This window comes from Aspergillus nomiae (genome assembly GCF_001204775.2).
Source record: "Aspergillus nomiae NRRL 13137 chromosome Unknown contig00054, whole genome shotgun sequence".
Lineage (NCBI taxonomy): Eukaryota > Fungi > Ascomycota > Eurotiomycetes > Eurotiales > Aspergillaceae > Aspergillus > Aspergillus nomiae.
The window spans coordinates 1-22,794 of NW_015378109.1; the positions used below are offsets into that span (position 1 = coordinate 1).

Below are 22,794 nucleotides of genomic sequence, written 5' to 3' on the forward strand. Positions count from 1 at the left end.
CCTCACCACGGCCCTGATCTCCGGCCTCTTCTACCTCGCCCCAGGAGCAGGCTTCCTGATCGGCAGCATCGTCGGCGGCAAACTCTCCGACCGCACCGTCCGCAAGCACATCGCCCGCCGCGGCTTCCGATTACCCCAGGACCGCCTCAACTCCGGCCTCGTCACCCTGTTCGCCGTGCTGCCCGTTTCGGCGCTGATCTACGGCTGGACCCTGCAGGAGGAGAAGGGCGGCATGGTCGTACCCATCTTGGCGGCGTTTTTTGCTGGCTGGGGGCTGATGGGGAGTTTTAATACCTTGAATACTTATGTTGCTGGTGAGGTTTTTCTTCCTATCTATCCTTTTCAAGTTTGCAAATTTTGTTGAGTGGCTGCTAATGGGTGATATAGAGGCCTTGCCGCATAAACGCTCCGAAGTCATCGCTGGGAAGTATATCATCCAGTATGTCTTTTCGGCGGGGAGTAGTGCGCTTGTGGTGCCGATTATTAATGCGATTGGGGTTGGGTGGACTTTTACCATTTGTATGTTTCCCTTTCTCCCTTTCTCCCCCTCTTTTTCTTTTTAAATTTCCTCAGGGGGGGTGAATGTGTGACTGACTGACTGGTTGTGCAGGTGTGATCCTTTCCATCATCGGTGGTCTGTTAACGATGGCTACCTCGCGATGGGGCCTTGATATGCAACAATGGGCGGAGCGCAAGTTCCGCATTCATGATAAACCTGGGTTTTGATTCGGGTTGATCTTATATTTATGATTATGGTTATGGATGTGCATATGGTTATGGTTACGACAGTGCGTTGTTTTTATAGATATTAGAGATGAGCTAGATCTAAAAGATTAGAGATAAACTAATAGACTGAGATTTGTTTTTTTCTTTCTTTATAAGCCATGACATGTGTACAGATTCTCGTCGTTCATGAATGTATCTACGGGATGTAGCAATCCCAGATCAAAGTCCGATTGAGCCAGGAAGTCCTGCATCGTTGGTTCAAGGAACGCCATTGCGGTTGTGATCCCGCCTGCTGTCGTTGGGAAGGTGAGGTTGCCGGGGGGTAAGGTGGGATTGCTACCTTGAGCATGGCCATACCCCGGATTATTGCTGATCAGATCGGCCTCCGCTGTTGTGAGTAAGGGGGGATCGGAGACTGTTGTGGCGGGGGGAACTGTTGACACCGTCGGGGGGAATGTAGATGGGATCGTAGGGCCCGGGCCCGAGCCTGATGCGGTGGTGCTTGGTTGTTGACCGGCGATCGATGTGGATTTAGATTCTTTTGATTTGCGTAGGTCGAGACACTGCTTCACCTGTTCTAGGTTGTGGTAGAACTCGGATGCCGCTAGGTTCCCGTTCTCGCTCATGGACCGGAGCACTTCCAGGCCGGACTCGAATGCTCCCAGGTCGGATGGGCTGCCGATTGGGAGGAAGCTGGACATTGCGAGTACGAGCGCCGAGGAGAAGAGATAGTGCGCGTGGAAGTAGCCGAATACTGGGAGGGAGCCGTTGATCCATTTGGTCAGGATAAGGGTATGCGAGTGGCGGGCAGCGTGGATACAGCTTCGCCGAGGGTTAGGACGGGCTGAGAGATACTCTCGTGGTTGGTGCTTGGGGAGTTGGTCTCGTTGAGTTTCATGAGAAGGTGGAGGAGTGTTGGGCGGGTGGTTAGGATTACGCACTGTTCTCGCTGGTTAGAAAAAAGTGATATGTGAACGTGTAGAGTAAGTAAGGGCATACTTGGTTGAAAGAAAGATGTAGAGAGCTGATATGTTTCATATAGGTGCCCGGGTCGTCGTTAAGTCGAAGATGTTCCGGTAGCGTTTCCACCCAGCTTTTCAACGCCTTAAGCAGTTTCTGCACCCGTTGTAGAAATGTCTCGCTGTACTTTCGTCGACTATATAGCTTTGCAATGGTCTCGCCCACGATTCGGGCCAGTTTAACATTAGCGGTCAGATATTCTGTATCTGTGAACTGTTCCTCGTGCAACTGTGCCGGGCTGATATTGGAGGGCATGTCCAAGTGGATGTCATCGTCGGGGATCTGCGACGGATGGCCCATTTTAGATCCCCACATGCGATCGAAGATGTATATCGTCCACCATATCCGGATCCGGTGTTGACGCTCCACGGGGTCGATCAGCTGCGATTCAGGAATATTGTGGTTCAACCCAATCGACAGCCCCAGCCGCAGGGCGGTTCCTATCAATACCAAGGCCGAATGACGTCGGTTAAGGTAGTAAGAGAACAGGGACTGATTCCATCTTAGCCGGGTTGCCGCTTCCAGGAAAAAGGTGCTTACCAGTAGCAATAGAGTCTCTAGGTGTGTGATACTTGTTCTTTCGGGCAAAACTTGCCCCAAGCTCAAGGCGCGCGCAAAATACGAGGTCCCCGGCACTCTGGACCCAGATAAGGGCTCAGCTCTCATCGAGTACGCTTCCCCGAACGCGAACAGAGCAAAAAACTTGCATTGATTGACCGTGCAGTCAAAGTCGCCCGTTCGATATATCTCCTCGAGCTTCTCCAACGTCGATTTGCGAAGAACAAGATGATAGATAGAGCCGACCTGACGTATTGCTATCTTTACCAGCAATCGAGCCTGGTGAAAACTGGGCCATTGGACATTGGTGGCATTGGCCTCGGCGATCTGCTCTTCCTTGACATACTGCGTCCGAGGGATATGAGGCAAGGCATTGTTCCCCGTCAGAAATCGGCGAAAGCGGGTAGCAAACGCTGTACAGGCCGCTTCCCCTATGAAAAGTGGAGGTGTAGATGGATCGTAGCGGTGAAACCATGCACGGTCGCCGATCAAGGGATTGCGCACACTGGTATTGCTCTCGTCCGGTGCGTCTGCAGGTGGCACCGGCTCTGGCTCGGCATCATGGTCGGCTTCGGTCGCGTTGGCCGAGGAAGCTGACTGCTCTTTCAAGCGTTGGTTTTCCGATTCCAGCAAATTCAAATAACTTGGCATGTAAGCTGCGATGCCCAGTGATGTCGTGTCCTCTCGACGGTGCCAGATGGTCATACCTTTCGCTCACTTTGACCTGTCGATCCCTTGGTGTGTACTGGCATTGGTCCGCACACCCAACCTGCCGACATTTGGAGCACGGCTGGTCTCCGGAACATTTGATTTTATGGTCATGACAGCGCTGACAACTGTAGTTGGATTAAGGTGAGATTAGTTTCGATCGCCTGTTGAGCCAAAAGCCAAAGTGGCGGGTCAACGTACGCGACAATCTTCCTTCGTTTGGACGGGCTACTGGCCTGATCAGTGGATCTGCTCCGTCTTCTGCGATTCATAGCATAGAATTGGCTGTGCTCGATAGAAAAATAAGCACTGACCCTATCTGTCTATCCACATGAGCTGTTGGCAAAACGTTGATCTGAGTTTGCTATGTTCGGCTGCATCGACCGTCGGTTGTCGGCGTTCTTTTCCTTTCGCCGAACTTAGTCACGGCCCACTTCTGCGTTTTCAAACCCTGTCAATGTCTGTTGTATATATATTTATTTACACATCTGCTGGCGCCACAATATATGTACAATCTAGTCAAATTGGCTCCCTCTTCCCGGTGGTTCAATTTGAAATCCCAACCGACAATGATCTCACAATTCCTGCCCGTTAAAAGAAATTCCAAGCGCTCACGGCGCCCATATCGAGCCCTTCAATGAACAAGTCAGTCCACGGTAAATCTACCCGGACATCAGGTAAATGTGGAGACACGCCAACAGGGTCTCCAAATGTTGCATCCCGATCCCGCGGTGAAAATATGTTCGTCTGCAGCCCAAACCACGACTGGAACTCATCGTCCACGGCAGAGATTGGTTGTTCGGTGTCATCGAACAAAGTCAAGATCGCGGCCCCCAGACGCTCGATGATTGAAGAACACTTCTCTCCTACCGCACGGCCGTTTGAGATGCCACGAAAGAGGGTTAGAAAAGTGGATATGTTTGTACTGATCACGGGTTTTGTCAGATCCTGGCGAAGAGCCGGGGATGCCCGAAGGGCGTACAGCATGGTCAACGCGGCTAAGAAGAGGGAGTGAATGGCCACAAAGGTGTATTTTATTTTGTTCCGCGCATAAAGTGAGCTGTAGGAGCTGATGAGGCCAATGGCTGCTTCAGTGCAGATGCGGAGGTCATCCGCTGAGAGGATTGGCGCTGTGCGAGATGGGCGATATAATGACATGATTGCATGGTTGAAAGCAATGTGGAACCACTCAAGAGACTGGAAAGTAGAATGGGTATGAGGGTATCTCGGGGCAGTGACGAGCCACATATTCAATTCTGAATAGTAATATGATCGCAGCGCGTCTACCCCATCGCGTGCCGATGAGCTACGTACAGCGGGATGAAAGGCCTTGTAGATTTTGGCATTCATTCTGCGTAGTTTTATGATGTGGATAAATGTTGAGGTGTCTGTGACCTTGGGAATTGTCACGGGTTCTGGGTCGGGAGCCTCAACTGTATCACATAGCTGATCATCGGATAGTTGGAGAGGCAAAGGAGTAGAAATATCTGTGTCTTGAATGCCTAGCGGTCGTCCCATATTTACCGCAATGCTGCAATCCATGACATATGCGCACCAGAACACCCGCTTGGACATCTCGGTGCGGAACAAGTCTAGACCCAGAAGACTCTCGCGGCGATGCAAATCGATCCCAGTTGCCAAACGGAGGGCAAGCCCTGATGTGTACCATAAATTCACTGCCTGTGGCTCATTGTGGCCATACATGCAAAGAAGCAGCAGGCATTGTGCGCATTCAAAATCGTCGATGCGCATAACGTAATGCAACTCCTGCACGGCCCGAGCAAAAAATTCCCGATGAATCAATCGGTTTTCTTGCTCGACCCAAGATTTCTCTGTCGCCGCAACCGCCAGGACCATATACACAAAGAAATTGGATACTGGATCGGTCTCTAAATTAGTCATGAAAGGAGTAAGATATTTGGCTTCAAAGGTTGGCCGATGGAGCACGGGGAGGTAAGGCCATCGGCGCTCAAAGAAGATATTCACAAGCTCTATGTAGGCGGCGTTATTGAGAATACTCATAGATATAGGCGGTTCCGTTGGCACTGAATCATCCCCCCAGAGATTCCAGGCGCAACTCAATGTGCTCTTATTCATGCCCTCAAGATCAGTACTCTTAGTGAAAGTTGGTCGGAGGATGCGGCCCGAGTAAGCACAATTGGCATTACGCTGTAGGTCTGGACCCTGCGGCACCACGGTCTCAGAAGTCCCTATGGCGTCGGGGTAATCCAATGAAGAATTGACCAATGTGTGGTCATCCAAGGCTCGAGGGTTGGCATCCCTATCCTTCTGTGCCAGTAACTCCTCGTGCTGTTGGGCTAGAGCTTCATAGCGACGCTCCAAAGACACCAACTGTTCACGAAGCGACTGACATTCACAGTCGGCATCTCCTTGTCGGATCAATAGTCTTTCGGAAGGTATGCATGTCGCACCCGCCCCGGCGCACGGCCCACATGTTGGGGGTTTACCATCACACTGGGGGTACGGTCATCAGCCGAACTTCAGGGATGCGGTTCAGCAAGACGAAAGAAATGCTTACTTTTTGTTTTCGCCGTCGACAGCGCTCACAGGCGGCAGCGCTCCGAGTGAGTCCACGACGATGCCGCCGAGGAACTGGGCTGGAAGATGGGGTTGTCATGGATTGTCGGGAGTTCATCTTTTTCCCTTGAGGAGAATCACTTTATGGGGCATATTTTCGGTCCTGAGCCCCCTTCTCTCCACATTCTGTCCCTGAGAGAAAATGCAATGGAGCTAATCGACCGTTTACATTTGGATATATGGCACGTGATCTCGATGGAGACAGCCCAGCCAGCCAATCACATTTCGATCATTTAACAATCATTACAAGTCTACATGAGAATAGGACTTAATCTTGGCTGCAGGTGCTAGTATAGAAATGCAACCCGGCTCTTAAGATGCGAATCAAGCATGCTTTCTTTTGTCTACATATCGTCTATCTGTCTAGTAAGTCCTTGTCCTGCAGTCTGTTTATATCGACTCATCCTTCCAAAATATGCGTCCCTCAAAGAGACGGCGGGCTGTTCGGAAGACGGTAGCAGCTGAAAGTGCTCCAGTAGGATCAAAATCTGCTCCAACCAGTAGGTTACCACTGGCATGTCCGATGGTGATACCCGCCTGATCCACAGGTTGTTTGCTAGCAACATCTGCCACAGTACTCCCCTGGACTCGAGCGGCAGACGCCAGAGCCAGAGCCACGGTGATTGGGATCGCCTTGTGAGGTTGCCCGACAGAGATCGACCGGGCGAGAACATCCACATCACGGACAGTTTGTTTCTGTTGGATCGCTCGTCTATTTTCAGGCGGTGTTGACACTAGACAGATTTTGGGTACGCTCCCAGGAACGGTCTCTGGTGTTGATGCTAAGCCCATCTTCACTCCTGCTTGACGACGGATTGAATCTAGACGTACTAGCAAGTCTGGATGCGCTTCTACCTCCTCGGGGGTTAGATTTCCATCCACACCAAGGTCACTGGCCCGGACAAAGGTACAGGGGTTGGCGACATCAATGCATGTTGCTGCTACCCCATCGAATGTATCTACTACATTTCCTGTGGGAAGTAGTTTCCCGGTTCGAGACCCAGATGGATTCAAGAAATCGAGTTGAACGCGTGCTGCTGTGCTTGCAACTCCATCAATGGCGAATGTACCGCTTGAGGCGGCCTCTCCGTCAACAACTGGAAAAGTCGCACGAATGACTTTGCCCGTGTTAGTGTTATGGATTCGTACTGACGCTTCGGACGCGGCAGATGACACCTGGACAAGCTTAGAATCGACGGCAAAGGGACCGACTGCACTGATCATGTTCCCACAGTTGCTTGAATAATCAACATCCGGCGTCTTCACCCCCAGGGAAACGAAAGTGTAGTCGACGTCAGCCTCTGGATGTTGTGACTTGCCGACGATGCACACTTTGGAGAGACTAGAGATACCCCCACCAAGCCCATCAAGCTGACGCCCGTAAGGTCGGGACTGCCGATCACATCCAGAAAAATAGGATCCCAAGACTTTCTGTCACGAGGTAGATCTTCCTGTCGGAAAAAGACCGCCCTCGAGGTGCCTCCTCTATAGTAAGCTGCGGGAAGAGAGTGTTGTTTCTTCACTCGTAGCAGCTCAGTTTGTTGCTGGCGAAGATTACAAGAATGAGAAATCCATCGTCTGGATGAAAACCCTGAGAAGGACAAATGTTCTGGGAGACGCCGTGGAAAAGATGTTGCGCGTGAGAGCATCTCGGTCAGGATAGTCTCAAGGTGCGGAATATAGAAAATACCAAATACGAGCTAACAAGGTGTGGAGTATTCCATGAGACTGCCTTCAATGCCTTTATCTATCAGAATTGAAGTTTCATTTAAGGTGAACTACTGGTCGGCTGTAGATGTCGGTCTGCTTTCGGATAGATCCGATGCAGGATCAGATGATCTCAACACTCTAAGTGAACCATTTTTGCCCTATTGAGTAGAGCCCGGTGAGACGGGCCATCTGCAAGATAGATTATAGTTAAGGGGGTATATCAAGGATATCATTGGACATGCCAGGAGCCAAGAATTGCTACTAGCCGTAGGTAGTTTTGTCATACCACTTATTGTCCTCGCATTTCAATGCCTCTGTGTAGTTAACTCAGCCCAAGCTGCACTTGGCTGTATACGGCCAATATCACATCCATCCAGAGCCAGCTTTTTCTTTTCGGATGGTTCCGTTTCTCCAATTGCGACAGAATCTGGGGAATTTGAAATCTGGGGTAATATCACGTTGCGGGGTCTCGGCACTTCAAATAATTAACATAAAGGTGCAAGCATTCTCAGTCGGATGCCATGCCCTACAATACCGATTGCGTGCGAGGCCTTGGGTGGACACTTTGCCCTTACTTCTTTGTCCTCGTGTACGGCCAATACCTCTAAAATGATGGCTCGTTCTACTACCTCACTTGCTAAGTATATTCATGCTATCCGTGACTCTCCACGGGAGATATACAACCATAACCTCGCGATTGTGGTTGTCTCATTTGCCCTCTGTGGCTGTGCGAAAGGTATGCTTCTGGGCTAGGATCTCACCGATTGCAAAATGCTTGTATCTGACCTCTCGTTTAATTATAGGTTGGGATGAAGGATCGGCATCTGCTATTACACAGCTTAAGTCTTTCGAGCGCATGTATAATCTAGACAACAATACTATTTCGAATATTGTCTCCTTCGTCAACCTTGGAGCGGGAGTCGGTGCTTTGCTCTCCTTCTTACTGAATGACCGCATTGGTCGCAGATGGTCGATGCGACTTTACCAGTTGGTATACATCGTTGGCTCCTTGACAGCCTGTTTTTCCTACGGCAATGTCGGCGTTCTCTACGCTGGCCGCCTGATTGCCGGCCTGGGAATTGGGGCATTGACCGTGGTAGGCCCAATGACAATTGCAGAGGTGGCTCCCAAGGCTACGAGAGGCCTCATGACTCTGCTATTCAATGTCTGCATGCTGTCTGGACAGGCGTTAGGTGTTTTCACGGTGTATGGATGCTCCATACATATATCACCGGCGAAGAATCTCCAGTATCAAGTCCCCTGGTTTACTCAGACCTTTGCTCCATTAATCAGTATCATCCTCTCCTTCTTTGCCGTTGAGTCCCCGCGTTGGATCATTCTGAGCAATAAACGACAAAGCGCCCTTACTACCCTACTACGTCTTCGAGGTCTACCAGCAAACCACCCGTACGTGGACACTGAATACAGTGAAATGGTACGCCAGGTAGAAGAAGAGGACACCTCCCTTGGGCCAACCAGCTCTCTGAAGGTAGTCAAGGAAACGTTCTTCATACGCAGCAATCTACGCCGCGTGCAGCTCTCCCTTGTGGCGTATATCCTTGCACAGATGTCTGGGGCCAATTCTGTGACTAACTATTTGCCGACAATTTTTGGTATGGTAGGTATCAAAGGGTCTGGAGTCAAGGTCTACAGCACGGGTCTCTATGCAATTACAAAGCTCATATTCTGCATGGCTGCCTCGCTATGCTTCGTTGATGTGCTGGGTCGGCGCAAGTCCTCATGGCCGGTATTACCATTCAGATAATTTGCCACTCTTATTTGGCTGGCTATTTGAGTTTCTTCACCAAAGAGCCTTCAACTATGCCGAAAGGAGCTTCAGACGCAGCCATTGCCTTCATATACATTCATGCCTTGGGATGGGCAATTGGACTCTACACGCTGCCTTATCTCTTTGGTGCCGAGCTGTGGCCTAGCCGGATTCGCTCTTTTGGGGGTGCTCTGTCTCAGTGTTTCCATTGGCTTTTCTATTTCGCCATCACAAAGGCAACGCCATCTCTACTGACTGGTCTACACACATGGGGCGCGTTTGTGTTGTTCGCCGGGTTCTGTCTCCTTGCGTTCGTATACACCTTCTTCCTGGTTCCTGAGACTAGCGGCTTAAGTCTGGAGGAGATAAACAAGATCTTTGAGCGACCACTCTACCGACTAGGTCAGCCGTTAGCTCTTGAGAGACAGAACGATGAGGATGACGAGTAGGTGCCCATTTTCTTTCTTTCTTTTTTTTTCTTTCTTCAAGTTGCTACACATTGCTAATATCAAATTGCAGCGAGAAGCAAAATACCAGGTGCATCGAACGCGTATAGATTCTAGCTAGAACTGGTTTTATGATCAGTGTCGGATGAGGTGGTGCATAGTTAGTATCCAGTGTAGTCCAATAGATATGAGACAAATTACCAGTCATGCACAAATAAGAACATTTATTCAGTGAGGCTATGACCTGAATCATTCTATATTTCTGCTTCTACTGTAGTCTGCCTCCTTTCTCTTCTTCCACCTATTCCACTTAGCTAGATAACGATCGGTCAAACCTAACTATACTGCTGGTTATCAATGGCTAGGTTGCTGAACTGGTGTATCTCGCTCTGATTTACTATGTATTAGGTGTGAATACGCCGAAAATTTGCTTATAGTCTTGTACCGGGTAAAAAACGTTTGTCTAGTATCTGTTTACAAATTCTTTCACCATATCTCCAAGCCCAACCATGCAGATAGTAGCCCAGCCAGCTACGCCGATTCGTGGCACAACACCTCGGAAGAGACCCTGGACTCCCGAAGTGTGAAGAATATTCTTTAGAGTAGACATCATTGTTGGACGAGCTATTCGGCCAGGTTCCTCTTTCATTGACTGCATTTCCACTCGAGGACCTATTCACGTTTATCAGTATATCATGCCCGAACAAGACAGGATGCTAACTAACCTCGAACGGCTGATTCCAGCAACTCAGAGCACCCCCAATCGTGGAGGCTAGGATCTTCTCACCAAAACCAAGCTTCTCTTCTTTGCCCTTCCCGCTCATCCAGCGAATCCGTTCCTCTGCAAATCGAGCAATCCCAATCCTCGATGACCAACCGGTGATCTGGCGTAATGCAACGGCGTTTACTCCCTTGTTCACCCCTCGTATCCCCTGTTCGCGGATAATCTTGAAGAATACCTCAAACGTCCCCGGCACCTTAGCACCGTTTACTGACATCTTCGTCCGTGTCACTTCTGATGTCTTCATACAAGTGGTCATCCCCATGGTCAGGTAGGCTTGTGCAACCCCGCCCGCGATTCCTCCCAGGGCACCACAGACAGTAGGCGAAGCACCGAGCTTCATCTTAGCATGGTGCTCAATCTCAGTCGACGTGATGATGAGTATCGCCCCTTTGGTGGAGGCTTCCAGCCAAGCCTGTGGATCAGTACTCTTGTTAGCATGTCTAGTCAAATCTATAGTGAACCCTTATATCTTACCCAAGGTATCAGGCCTTGGTAAAAGGCAAGCGGTCCCCCGCGGAGCCATGTCTTTTGTACGGCAGCCCTTAACGTGTCATGTCTGTTGGCAGCGAGCTAATGCATTCAGTGCTGTTAACGATTTGCTCCAGTCCGGGCCTCCGCGGATTCTACATTTAACACACTATATCAGGTGAAAACTCACATGTGTTTTGAGAACCTCCATCGGCTGACCAAGGGTTGTAACTATGATTGCTGTTAGAAGACCAACTACGATATATCGACCGGTAACACTGACCCTGAAATATATTCATCAAGGCCCCAACCCCTAAGTTTCGGAGAGGGATCTTTCTCCTTTTCTCGCCTGTCGCTTCTAAAGGAAGAGCTACAGGGCTTGTAGGTACTGCGGTTTGCGCATTCATTGTCAACTTGGTATGTTTTGTGGACTCAGTGACGTCGAAATCATCCAGTGAAAGGGAAATCTAAGCACAGCTGAGAACTCTGTATATGTGATCGTCCGTCTGTCCTGAAATTAGCTATTTTTGGTTTATTCTGTTATTCTACTTGCAATTGGACAGACTTATAGATAAATCAAAGTTCCTACTAGCGCTGCCATTTCTGTATCTCAATGTTGGAGACAGGAGAAAATAGATCGGAAGCATCCGATCTCTGCATTCTCTGAGCGATTGTCGGCACACCCGACTCGGTCTGGAAAAATGGACCATGTGCAGCCGAGGTATATGTTAGTATGAGTGATTTCTGGTATTTACTTGATGTTTCGTATTCTCTTGTATATATTGACCAACGATAAATGCAGATGCTGCCTCGGGCTAGTAGATCATTCAAGGTGTATCAGATTTCGCGCAGCACGATGGGCACCGTATCCACCATAGCACAGACGAAAGGTCCAGCACATAGTTTTAATTCTGTGAAAGACGGGAAGACAAAGTAAGAAGTCGATGGAATATCAAATGAAAAATACGAAACAGGATCTGACAGTTCCAGAACGCCTCTCTTACCAGCGGGCGCTTTCGATACCCATGTCCACGTCTTCGATCCCAGTCTGGGACCATATGCCCCGAGTCGAGCATACACGCCGGAAGACGCCCCTCTATCAAGGTTGATTGCTTTCAATGAACATCTAACACAAGACGGTCAAGTGGGTAATCTGGTCCTCGTGCAGCCATCACCATACAAGACCGATTGCAGGGTATTGTTAAAATGCTTACGGGATTTACAAGCCCGTAACATCAATGGACGCGCTATTGTGGTTATTGATCTGGATGACGTGACAGATCATGCCTTGGACGAGATGCATCAGCTCGGTGCACGAGGGATACGCTTAAATTTCCAAGCGGACGGTCGTGAAGTCAACCTAACTGAGCTGGCGCACCTTCTATACAAAGCTTCCCGTCGCATTCAGCATCTTCCAGGCTGGATGGTTCAGCTGTATGTTCCTGTCTGGGTATGGGATGGTAAGTCTTTACGCTTGTGGAGTATCTTCGTGTGTCGATTTAACCTACTTGATAATGACGTACCTAGCTCTATATGACTCCATCCTCGATCTGCCAGTCCCCGTCATCGCTGACCATGTGGGAGGAGCATTGGGCCGGTCGAAGTTGCCGCCGGAATTCCAAGAATCACCCTTATCGCAGCCTGGCTTTTCATCTCTTACATCCCTAGCCAGACAAGGGCGTGTTATAGTGAAGATATCTGGCCTGTATCGTTGTTCAAGCAACGCCGTCTCTACTTACGGTGACATGAAACCCATTATCGAGTCACTGGCACGTGAGGTCCCGGATCAGTTGGTCTGGGGTAGTGACTGGCCACATACGGGAGACGGTGCGGCTCGCCTGAAGAATACGGACATCGACGTGAAAGAAGGATTTCGTTCGATTGATAATCTTGGGATCTACGAAGTCTGAGGGACTGGATGGGCAGTGAACAAGCATGGGAAAAGCTGATGAGTGATAATCCAGCTCGCTTTTATAAGTGAGATGTCTGTTAGTGATAATTATATCCTTGTGCATTCGCCTTATATTGGCAGTGCTGCTATTATGCGAAATAACGACATTGCCTCAGGTACAGTACAGTCAGGTTCAAAAGATACTGCAATAGTGAGTCTGGATGAATAGTTGGACTAGAGTATTGGATAGACCCCGTTCTACTATCAATAGGAAGAAGCTCATAGCATATTCATCAAATATCATGGGGCTTTAGAACCGCATCCTCATCCTGGTATACCGAAGGCTGGGTTCCGCCGGAAATTGCTTGGTGCCCGTTCGCTATCAGAGTTACAACTAGAATATAGGGACCTGTGAAAACGACGCCGACAATGACAGCCTTTGGCGCCAGAAACAGCCTTCTTTCCGCCCGTAACTTTGGACAGCGATGTCGCTGCTCTGCATATACCTCATGCCAAATGTCGGGCGGTGTGATAGAAAGGTTCAAATATTTTTGTAACGTCGCTGTAGGGTCACTATGACGGTTCGAGAGGTACTTTGCGATACGCTCTTACCTTCCTCTACTCACGCACCTTCCTCTATCACCCACCTTCCTAACGGATTCCCTCATCATGGACGCCCAGTCATTTCCTTCAGCAGTTCTTGACTCCTCTTTCCCCTCATACGAAGCCACTTCTACCACGTCCAACCAGTCCACCGAATATAGTATGCCTACTCCAGAACCGACTTTCGAACTCATTAAACGCCAGCTAGACGCCGATATCCAAGCTGGCCGGACGGGACACCGGGAGTTCTGCGACATCAGTGAGGACATCTTCCATAAGATTCAGAGACAGCAATCTTTAACAACAAGGCGCCTACACTGCGTTTACAACTTCGAGCAGCACATACTCCATGTTCGAATGCCCAACGAGGCCCTTGAAGATATCGCCTTTCAGCTCCGCAGCCTCATTGACCTCAAGCTCAATACTGAGGGCCTGATGTACACCGCGTGCACACCCACCCTGTCGCCCACCGTCAGACTTGGCAATATTGCTCTGGAGCCAGATGGAGCTTGGCGCCCTCGGGGAAGGAAGGACTGGACAGTCTGTGTCCAGGCGGGAAATTCAGAAAGTGAACGCCAGCTTTTACTCGACGCTCGACGCTGGATTGAGGATGATGGCTCGCTGTTCAAGATCTGCCTCACAGCGAAGATCAAGAGACTTCCTGAAGAGATCGAAATTAGCATTATACAGTCTGCCCCTTTCCATACTCAAAGTCTCCAGCGCAACTACACTTCTGCTATGCTTATAGCAAGTGCCAAGATTATCCGCTATCATTCTGGTCCTGTGGTCGAGTTCCAGGATCACAGAAACCCTACCAACACGCTGACGGCCGTTCGACTTCCTATCGTCGCATTCACCGGGCCCCAACCTCCGACCAGAGTTCAAGTCAACTTAGGGGGTGATATTGTGCTTACAGGACAGGAACTAGCGGAAATTGGACGGAGACACTGGGTTCCGGAATTTAACTACTGACAGTGACAATGCACTTCTTCAGTTCTGTTCTTCCTCTCTGTTTCACTGCTCTAGCTCTATACTTTAATTTCGTTAGTAGGTGTGCCTATAATAGCAGTGCTTATTTCTTTAGCCTCTTGCTATTTATCAGACTTAGGTATATTTATGTTTAGCCAGATGGACGCTAGGGCTCTCTGGAAAGTGAAGACTGGCCACTGTACGTGCAGGTTAGGGACTCAGAAAGTAAATGCTAGCTTTTACTCGACGCTCGATGCTGGATCGAGTATAGCGACTTGTATTTCAAGATCTAAGTTATCGTAACAAGATCCCGTCTACCTGTAATTATTTCTCTTCTTGTCTGACTCGAATACTCTGGACTAAATACACTTCTGCTATGCTCATGACAAGTGCAAAGATCATCCGATCCTGCTGTCCAGTTCCAAGACCACAAAGTCTCCCCCAACATTTTGACAGAGATTCGACTTTATATTGGTCTCACGATTTAGCTGGAGAAATCGCGCGGAGTGGCACACGCCCGAGTTGAAGGGAGGGAGGGAGAAGGAGGAGAGAAGAAGCCGAAAAGGCAAGGTCGCGTCTTTTATGTCAGGGAGAGGTTACATTACACCATAGATTGGGTATTCATAGCAAGAAGAGGCACCGACTACCGAGAAAAGCATAGAGCAAACCCTCCTTTTCTCGTTTATCACGATAAATGTGGACCCCGGTTAAGTGTTTGTTCACAGGCGTGGCGTGGGGTGCTTTTGGGGTCGGATGCACCCGACTCTATACTCGTGACGGATGCATCCGAAACGACAGCAGCTGCGAACTTACTAGCTAATGAGAGCTCGAGAATAACTAAACACATAACACATAGCCTTGGTTATATTTGCGAGATCTTCTCTATGTTCTGTGGGGTATCTTGAAGCTCCCTCTTTTTGAAAGAAAGGCAGGCAAGATGGTCTCTATAGCAATGCGACCCAGGTTTTCCTCACAACATAGCTCGAGGCCTTGGCTGAGATCAAGGTCAATTCATAGGTGGTTTGCCTCAGAGGTTTCACCTAGTACAGCATCTTTGAGCCGGTTCGAGCAACATCGGCATGTTGACTTGCTGAAGTTTACGCGCAAGGTCAATGAGGTCCGCCATCGGTAGGTGCTATTCTCCCAGCTGTGTCCGTTCAAATGAGTGCCCTCGAGTTCGAATGCATATTAATCATATTCCAATGTAGCTTGGGTCGACCTTTGACCTACGCTGAGAAGATTCTCTATGCCTACCTAGATGACGCCTCAAACGATGAGAATATAGTCCGAGGGAAAACACAGCTGAAATTGCGGCCCCTACGAATCGCCTGCCAAGATGCTACTGCTCAAATGGCACTCATTCAATTTATGTCTGCAGGGCTTGAATCCACTGCAGTTCCAACAACAGTACACTGTGATCACCTGATTGTTAGTCGCGACGGCGAGACTGAGGATCTTCCTCGCGCTCTCGAGGCCCACCAAGAGGTGTACGACTTCATGGAGAGTGCCTGTCAAAGATATAATATGGGCTTCTGGAAGCCTGGCGCTGGAATTATTCATCAGATTGTGCTCGAAAACTACGCTTTCCCCGGTGGCATCATGGTCGGGACTGATTCTCATACCCCAAATGCTGGAGGTATGGGGATGATTGCGATCGGAGTGGGTGGAGCTGATGCAGTGGATGTCATGGCTGGTTTACCGTTGGAGTTAACAGCACCTCGTGTGCTTGGTGTTAAGTTGACCGGAGAACTCACTGGATGGGCATCTCCCAAAGATGTGATCAACATGCTTGCCAGTCTGATATCTGTCAAGGGCGGGACTGGATCCATTGTCGAATACTTTGGGCCAGGCACAAAGGGACTCTCGGCGACTGGAATGGCCACAATCTGTAACATGGGGGCCGAGACAGGTGCTACTACGTCCATCTTCCCTTACTCTCCCCAGATGGCAGCGTATCTTCGTGCAAACCACAGACCAGACATGGCTCAAGCGGTTGAGTCGGTCTCCCATGAGCTGCGTGCTGACCATGGGGCAGAGTACGATCGTGTCATAGAGATTGACCTATCAACCTTGGAACCACAGATCAATGGACCCTTCACACCAGATCTCGCTACCCCACTGTCCAAGTTTCAGTCAGCTGTGAATGGGAACGGGTGGCCAAAGCTCACGGCTGGTCTCATCGGATCGTGTACCAACTCCTCATTCGAAGACATGACACGCGCCGCTAGTGTTGCTCAACAAGCACTGGATGCTGGTCTTAAACCAAAAGTACCTCTACTGGTGTCTCCCGGTAGTTTACAGACTCGACGTACACTCGAAAACGCTGGGATTATCGATGTCCTCGACAAGGTTGGGGCGACGATGCTGACCAATGCCTGTGGTCCCTGCTGTGGCTCTTGGGACCGTACTGACATGCCAAAAGTATGTATATCCCGCCCTGATTACACTTCGTATATTGCGATAATCACCTCCTGATAGGCGTTTACAGGGGACGCCCAACTCCATCGTTACCTCATACAATCGTAACTTTTCAGGTCGTCTAGATTCTAACCCAGCAACCCATGTATTTCTTTCCTCCCCGGAGGTAGTCATGGGCAAGATATTCTCTGACGATCTTTCATTCAACCCAAATGAGGACAGTCTGACGACTCCCTCAGGAGAGGAATTTCGCTTTACTTCTCCTGTTGGCCAGTCACTCCCCAGCCGGGGATATGAAGATTCAGATTCTGCCTACCTAGCCCCTCCTCCAGGTGACCGCAGTCATATCCAAGTTCAGATTCGTCCCTCCTCCCAGCGCCTGCAGAAGCTCGCCCCATTCAAGCCCTGGTCCGGAACTGATTTCGAGGACTGCCTCATTCTCATCAAAACCAAGGGCAAATGCACCACCGACCATATCACTCCCGCCGGGCCCTGGTTCCGTTTTCGGGGTCACCTTGAGAACATCTCGAACAATACCTTGATCGGGGCAGTCAACGCGGAAACTGAGCAGGTGAACCAGATCCGCAATCGCTTGACAGGTGAAGATGGCGGCGTGCCCGACACGGCTCGGGACTATCAAGCCAAAGGTCGCCCTTGGGTAGTGATTGCCGACCATAACTACGGGGAGGGATCCTCCCGTGAACACGCCGCTCTCCAGCCTCGGTACCTTGGAGGCGTTGCCATCATCGCTAAAAGCTTTGCGCGTATTCATGAGGCCAATTTGAAAAAGCAAGGGATGCTACCACTTACCTTCGCCGATGAGGCGGATTATGACCGCATCTGTTCTTCGGATCTTGTCAGTATCAAGGGTCTGGCGACCTTGACTCCTGGCCAACCACTCACACTCTTAGTAACTCCCACGGAATCCTCTAGTGAGCCCTGGCAAGCGGAAGTTTCTCATTCGTTTACCCAGGAGCAGATTGAGTACTTTAAGGCTGGCAGTGCACTTAACCTGATGTCCAAGCACCTTTCCTAGCGCATATTTAGGGAGAAGAACTTTTCTCGTGTACCATAAACACTCATGCAAAGGACCGGAGAATTTATTCCGGCATGGGGAGACTTGTTTCAGACTCGGCAGATCTTCCCGATAGACTAGATCTATATTTCCCCATCCTATAGATATTGGCTAGCCTTAAGGAATAGCGCCAACACTTGCCTATCTGATGAATGATAAATGCATTGTTGTATTTTACTTGATATATCGCGAGATTCAGCCCGCTAGTCAACATGGAAACTATGGGTAGCTTGGATAAATTCTGACAGATATTGAGGAGCACGAACACTTACCTCACCTGTCCTTGCAAAGGTCTGTACTCACTACTAGTGTATATCATTATTTTGAACATCATGTCCATTCATGAGTTCATTTGAAAAGAGATGGGTCTTCCCGTATGTATGTGCCTATGCGAGGATGAAGAGATGTCAGTACATGACATAGTCTGATTTCCTGATCAGATTGGTCGCTGTGCACCATAGCTAGGCACTTCTCCAGTGTCACATTAGAGAAGAGTGTCGTGAAGAATCAAGAGACGTTACAATGGGTGAGAGCATCACCTACCAGTTGTACAAAAGCAAATGATCAATAAAGCAATAATGGCGAGCTCACCGGTGACGGTCAAATGCAAATGCTAGTAGTACTGGGACAACAGCTTCGGCAGCTTTACGTTTGACCAGCTGAAACTGCTCCCCGCTTTGCTAACCAATCCTCGTACTGTGCGCTTCCGCTCATCGCCTTTTCCGCGAGCCTTAAGAGGTTTTGTAGCGTGCTATTTTGGGAATGTTCCCCCCTAGTACCCGTTCAGCTTCCTTGGAGTGCCTGTTATTGTCATGAGAATCCAGAAAATGAAACTCTCCTTCCGATTGAACATTTCTGTTGTCGCTTTATTTAGTTGTGCAAGGCATACTCGCGTCGGACAGCTGATAGATGTGAGATCACCCATCTGGATCTTAGGCGTGTTGATTTTTAGGCGGCTTGCTTATTGAACAATCCTCACATAGGGAATGATTCCACTGAGATGGCCTACCTTAACTCACTTGTGCGTACATATATGCCAGCCCAACGGACCATTGCAATTGGTTCAAAGCTTAGCATCCATGCGATCCATGATGTTATCGATTCTACGTCTGCCACCCCGACATTCGGTTACCAAAGGAACTCTACGACAGCAAAGTCATTGAAACAGTTGGCAAGATTGCTTATGAAGGAGAGTACTGTCTGAGGATCTTTGGCGTAAGCGGGACAAGAAAATGACCACCGTATGGATCTGTCTTTTGACCATTTGTAGTTCACTCTCACAGGTGACCAATCTACAGGTTGCATTCGAGGAGGTTGTGGACCGTTTTACGCCGAAAAAAAACTGGAGACAAGCGTATGGACTATGGAGATCCTGGACGGGCCGTGCTTCCCTCAAGAGGTGGAACCTGCTGCGCACTGAATCCTTCCAATAATGTGGTTAGGCTATGCCCCATTGGTCACGATAGAGATTTCTCCTGCTTGACCGTCATGTTTTTCTTCAATATGCACAACAATCAAAAGCGTATCTTGAGGCTAATGAAATAAGAATCAGCCAATATTGCAGATGAGGATCGGGAAAGGGTTCATCCGGTATGTAGGCATGAATGCTAGGGGTACCCCACAAGAGACTCGTCTCGGATATTTAATCCGCTGATCTTCAGCCCGGCGAGCAAAACGGACTAACGAGACAGTTGGTGTGTTCTGTTATGTTCAAACTGCCAGTCCGACTGAATGTTCACCATTTTGCCTAGTCCTATCTCCCTTCGATAGCGTCTTGATTTATTACGATTGATCCGCATATTACACGCCATGCAGGTCCAATTCAACAATCAAAATTGAGGACTTTGTTGATTGCGATCAGGATGACGGATAGAAGTTATAGACTATTCCGTGAGCTGTCAGCGACTGACAACAAACACCCTTACCATCTGTTGTTTAGGGAGCTTCTGGTGGACGACCGACTGGCGAGACTCTTTCGTAGTAAAATGGGTAGATACTTCAGAAGCCGGGCATTTCTTGGATACCTGTTGCTAAAAGCGTTGGTGGCCAGGGGCTGGCAAGTAGGACAGGGAGGAAATCTGGTCGTGAACATGGCGAAGGAAGGTTAGTTCATGCAAATGTCAGTCTGATGTATGTACAAATTGTAGTCCCCTGTTTCTCGCATCATCCGAAATCAGGGTATTTTTTTAGAGAGGCGAGGAACGAGTTTCCCACGCTCACTGGCCGCTCTGCAAGGCTGAGGGAGGCATTGCTTTTCTAATAGCCTCCTGCGTCCAGCAACCTGCAAACATGAGCAAGGTGGGCACTTGATTTGCAGACAGCTTGCCTCCGAGACTACCATACGGTGTCGGGGTCAAGTGTACCTGAAGGCAGTCAGAACGACAGCGACCGTAGGTACTCCTACTAGTAGATTAGTCGGTAATTTGTAGAAGAGGGGGTCACCTGAGGAAAAACTATTGCTCCGCTTTTTGAAATCAATGTCAGGATCCAAGATTAAATTGATCCAATGCCCTTCGGAACATAATTCCTTGCCAATCAAAGCACTTTCCCAACGCACAATCGATGGGGCAGCTGGTGAACATGTCGGACCCATTTGTTCAAACATTCGGCCGAATTACAACCTAATTTGGGTTTATAATCTTTTGAATCCCCCTGAGGTATGAAGAAAGCTTGCCGGTGTGATTTGCTTGCACCGCTTTTCTTCTGCCATACCCTTCCTTCTCCACCCTCCCTCTCTCCTGCTTCTCTCCACCTCCCCTTTTTTCCACTAATGTAGTTGAGTTGTTTCTCAAAAATCTCAGCGTCGAGGCCTAATCACTTCCTTCAACATGCAATATGTTTTCGTCTTGAGATTTTCTAAGATCTGCCACGATGTTCCTGGCATGAGTAAGCAAACGAAACATCATGGCATCCAGGGACGCCCCGAGGACGGATCCGGGAATGAACCCGTAAATGTTACACGAAGCGTTTGACTGAGAGACTGACATCGCCCGAACAGGACGCGAGAGAACGAGTACACGGAGGTAAGCAATAAGCAGTTATTCCATTGATCCCCGTTGCTAATGTCAATTTTCACTAGCTTCAGTCCTAAGTCTAACCTGTTGATGATGCCGTCGACTGACGATGGCCTTTTCCTCATCGCGCACATCAACAAGGCATGGTTCTTCAAGGCTCTCTGCCTTGCCGCCTCAAGGCGTCTTTGGGCATCCCTAGGCATCCCTAGGCATCAACGGTTGTATGTAGTTCCACGGCATAGTAGAATGACATGGGAAACTTCCCAGTGGTTGGTGTTTCCTGCAACTCCTCAAATAAATGAACCTGTGACCACAGTCGATGAAAGAGAATATGTCGAGTTCAAGTTGTTGTTGATATCTCTCAGGAAGTCACTTCTCTGGCAATGAGCCTCCCTTGGATTGTGATGACCTCTGATAGACAGTTGTTAACCTTACGCTTAATCAGATCTCTGGGTTATCATCCTGATGGACACAGACTAAAAGAGCCATCCTGAAGACCTGCCTTGAAAACTATTCATTCTTTCAGAAGAAACCACGGAAATCGGACATTGACCTACAAGGCCTAGCCACAGGAAGTTCCACCGCCGGAGCTTTCCTACATGTCATGGTCAAATCACTCGAGGATTCGGCTATTGAGCCCAACGTCGTTTTATATCCATATTTGCTAAGCTATAGCCATGCGCTCGTTATGTACCATGACCCTCGTGCGTGAGTGAATACTTTTCTCCACCACTAGATCTAAAGAAAACCGATGTGGCGAGAGCGACGCACATATGCGGCAACATTGTTATGGTGTGCATCGTCCGTCCTTCAACTACTTCGTTCTCGTCGGTGCTGGTGTCTGCTCGATGTGTGGAGAAAGTCATTGTTGGAGGGCACAAGTTCTAAGCAATGAAACAATATTTGTTCGCTTCTCTCAACCCATGTGGATGACTAAAGATCGAGCAGCAAGTGTATACAAAGCTGATATTGGGCCGATGGACTCTGATTTAACAGCGCTCAAGCAAACAAACATTCCATGGACTAACTCCTGCGCGCTAGTTAATCGTGAGGTTTAGTGGGTGTCGAAGCTCCAATTGACAGCAATGATATGTTGCAGCTCTCTAGCGACAAATGTGTCGCTTTAGAGCGTTCTCACTCTAAACGCCACACTATGATTCTAGAAGCTTCTCGTATTCTCGTGCCGTTGCACAGCCCTGCAATTGAGGGTAACATTGATGCTTCTTGCACCCTGAGAACGGTGTGAACAGGTCATTGCGAGTGACACGATAGGGTGATAGGTGATAGTGCTCACGCACTAGTCTAAAGACCATCTCGGCCCATGACATGAACTCGGAGTCCGATGCTACTGAGTCATTGAGCCAGCTATGTTATCGAGGCATATGCCTCTCTCTTTTCTGAGGTCATCAGGAACATTTGGAACTTCTGCGACCATACAGTCATTGAAGTTAACCTGCAATTATGGCCTCGGGCAGAAATCATAGGGTATAGTGAGGGCCTCCCATGACCTCGCTGCCTTATATAATCCGAGGCTCTGCTGTGAAATTTCATGTCTTCAAGGAGAACCAGCTCAAGAAAGAACCAGAAAAAAAACAAAAAACAAGCATGAAGATACCCAACCACAACAGGGTCGCCGATGCCCAGAAAAGAGGGGGTAAAAAAAATTACACATAACAAAGAGAACAATTCAAGGGGGCAAAAACGCAAAACAGAAAAAAAAAACACAACAATACCATGGCGGTGCCCAAAAATTTCCCTCTTTACAATTTTCGATTATTAGGTACAGCCGTGCCCTTTGTCTTGAACTTCAGTGTTGTTTAATACAGGGTTGGTACTCGGAAGGTATGTCCACAAGTATTGATACCTTGGTTATGATACCTTGGTTTCAAACTCGGAAGCGAGCCGACTTCCGCGCCAGTGAACACGGCAGTAAGCTCCAGCCTACCACAAGCCATCCTGGCACTGACTTGGGTCCCTCACTTTACCACCGCCAGTTTCATAGGTATGTTTGTTCGTACGTTACCGTGGCTGACAGGAA

At 49.0% G+C, this 22,794-nt stretch overlaps 9 protein-coding genes across 9 annotated transcripts; 5 read left to right on the top strand and 4 right to left on the bottom strand.

Annotated features, from left to right (window-relative positions):
* Position 1: 1 nt before the first annotated feature.
* ANOM_003305 (MFS transporter) lies at positions 2 to 726 on the top strand (the record flags this gene model as incomplete). Its single annotated transcript, XM_015548562.1, has 3 exons — positions 2 to 314; positions 388 to 519; positions 611 to 726. Coding segments are annotated over 3 exons (549 nt in total), but the record flags the coding sequence as incomplete, so codon positions are not given.
* A 149-nt stretch (positions 727 to 875) lies between these two features.
* Positions 876 to 3,009, bottom strand: ANOM_003306 (transcription factor domain-containing protein; the record flags this gene model as incomplete). The annotated part of the gene is made up of 3 exons (XM_015548563.1): positions 876 to 1,609; positions 1,668 to 2,238; positions 2,287 to 3,009. The coding sequence occupies 3 exons, from the start codon at positions 3,007 to 3,009 to the stop codon at positions 876 to 878; spliced, it is 2,028 nt and encodes a 675-aa protein (XP_015409301.1).
* A 594-nt stretch (positions 3,010 to 3,603) lies between these two features.
* ANOM_003307 (uncharacterized protein) lies at positions 3,604 to 5,650 on the bottom strand (the record flags this gene model as incomplete). Its single annotated transcript, XM_015548564.1, has 2 exons — positions 3,604 to 5,487; positions 5,552 to 5,650. The coding sequence occupies 2 exons, from the start codon at positions 5,648 to 5,650 to the stop codon at positions 3,604 to 3,606; spliced, it is 1,983 nt and encodes a 660-aa protein (XP_015409300.1).
* Positions 5,651 to 6,000: 350 nt separating this feature from the next.
* Positions 6,001 to 6,834, bottom strand: ANOM_003308 (uncharacterized protein; the record flags this gene model as incomplete). The annotated part of the gene is made up of 1 exon (XM_015548565.1): positions 6,001 to 6,834. One exon carries the CDS (start codon positions 6,832 to 6,834, stop codon positions 6,001 to 6,003), a length of 834 nt encoding a protein of 277 aa, XP_015409321.1.
* A 1,098-nt stretch (positions 6,835 to 7,932) lies between these two features.
* On the top strand, positions 7,933 to 9,085 carry ANOM_003309 (MFS quinate transporter; the record flags this gene model as incomplete). Its single annotated transcript, XM_015548566.1, has 2 exons — positions 7,933 to 8,056; positions 8,124 to 9,085. 2 exons carry the CDS (start codon positions 7,933 to 7,935, stop codon positions 9,083 to 9,085), a joined length of 1,086 nt encoding a protein of 361 aa, XP_015409320.1.
* A 56-nt stretch (positions 9,086 to 9,141) lies between these two features.
* Positions 9,142 to 9,644, top strand: ANOM_003310 (putative sugar transporter; the record flags this gene model as incomplete). Its single annotated transcript, XM_015548567.1, has 2 exons — positions 9,142 to 9,533; positions 9,608 to 9,644. 2 exons carry the CDS (start codon positions 9,142 to 9,144, stop codon positions 9,642 to 9,644), a joined length of 429 nt encoding a protein of 142 aa, XP_015409306.1.
* Positions 9,645 to 9,997: 353 nt separating this feature from the next.
* Positions 9,998 to 11,193, bottom strand: ANOM_003311 (DNA replication protein YHM2; the record flags this gene model as incomplete). Its single annotated transcript, XM_015548568.1, has 5 exons — positions 9,998 to 10,206; positions 10,256 to 10,730; positions 10,793 to 10,888; positions 10,977 to 11,017; positions 11,070 to 11,193. The coding sequence occupies 5 exons, from the start codon at positions 11,191 to 11,193 to the stop codon at positions 9,998 to 10,000; spliced, it is 945 nt and encodes a 314-aa protein (XP_015409287.1).
* Positions 11,194 to 11,582: 389 nt separating this feature from the next.
* ANOM_003312 (uncharacterized protein) lies at positions 11,583 to 12,696 on the top strand (the record flags this gene model as incomplete). Its single annotated transcript, XM_015548569.1, has 3 exons — positions 11,583 to 11,719; positions 11,777 to 12,246; positions 12,314 to 12,696. The coding sequence occupies 3 exons, from the start codon at positions 11,583 to 11,585 to the stop codon at positions 12,694 to 12,696; spliced, it is 990 nt and encodes a 329-aa protein (XP_015409305.1).
* A 2,490-nt stretch (positions 12,697 to 15,186) lies between these two features.
* Positions 15,187 to 17,703, top strand: ANOM_003313 (putative aconitase; the record flags this gene model as incomplete). The annotated part of the gene is made up of 3 exons (XM_015548570.1): positions 15,187 to 15,377; positions 15,458 to 16,670; positions 16,738 to 17,703. The coding sequence occupies 3 exons, from the start codon at positions 15,187 to 15,189 to the stop codon at positions 17,701 to 17,703; spliced, it is 2,370 nt and encodes a 789-aa protein (XP_015409309.1).
* Between the last annotated feature and the right edge of the window lie 5,091 nt (positions 17,704 to 22,794).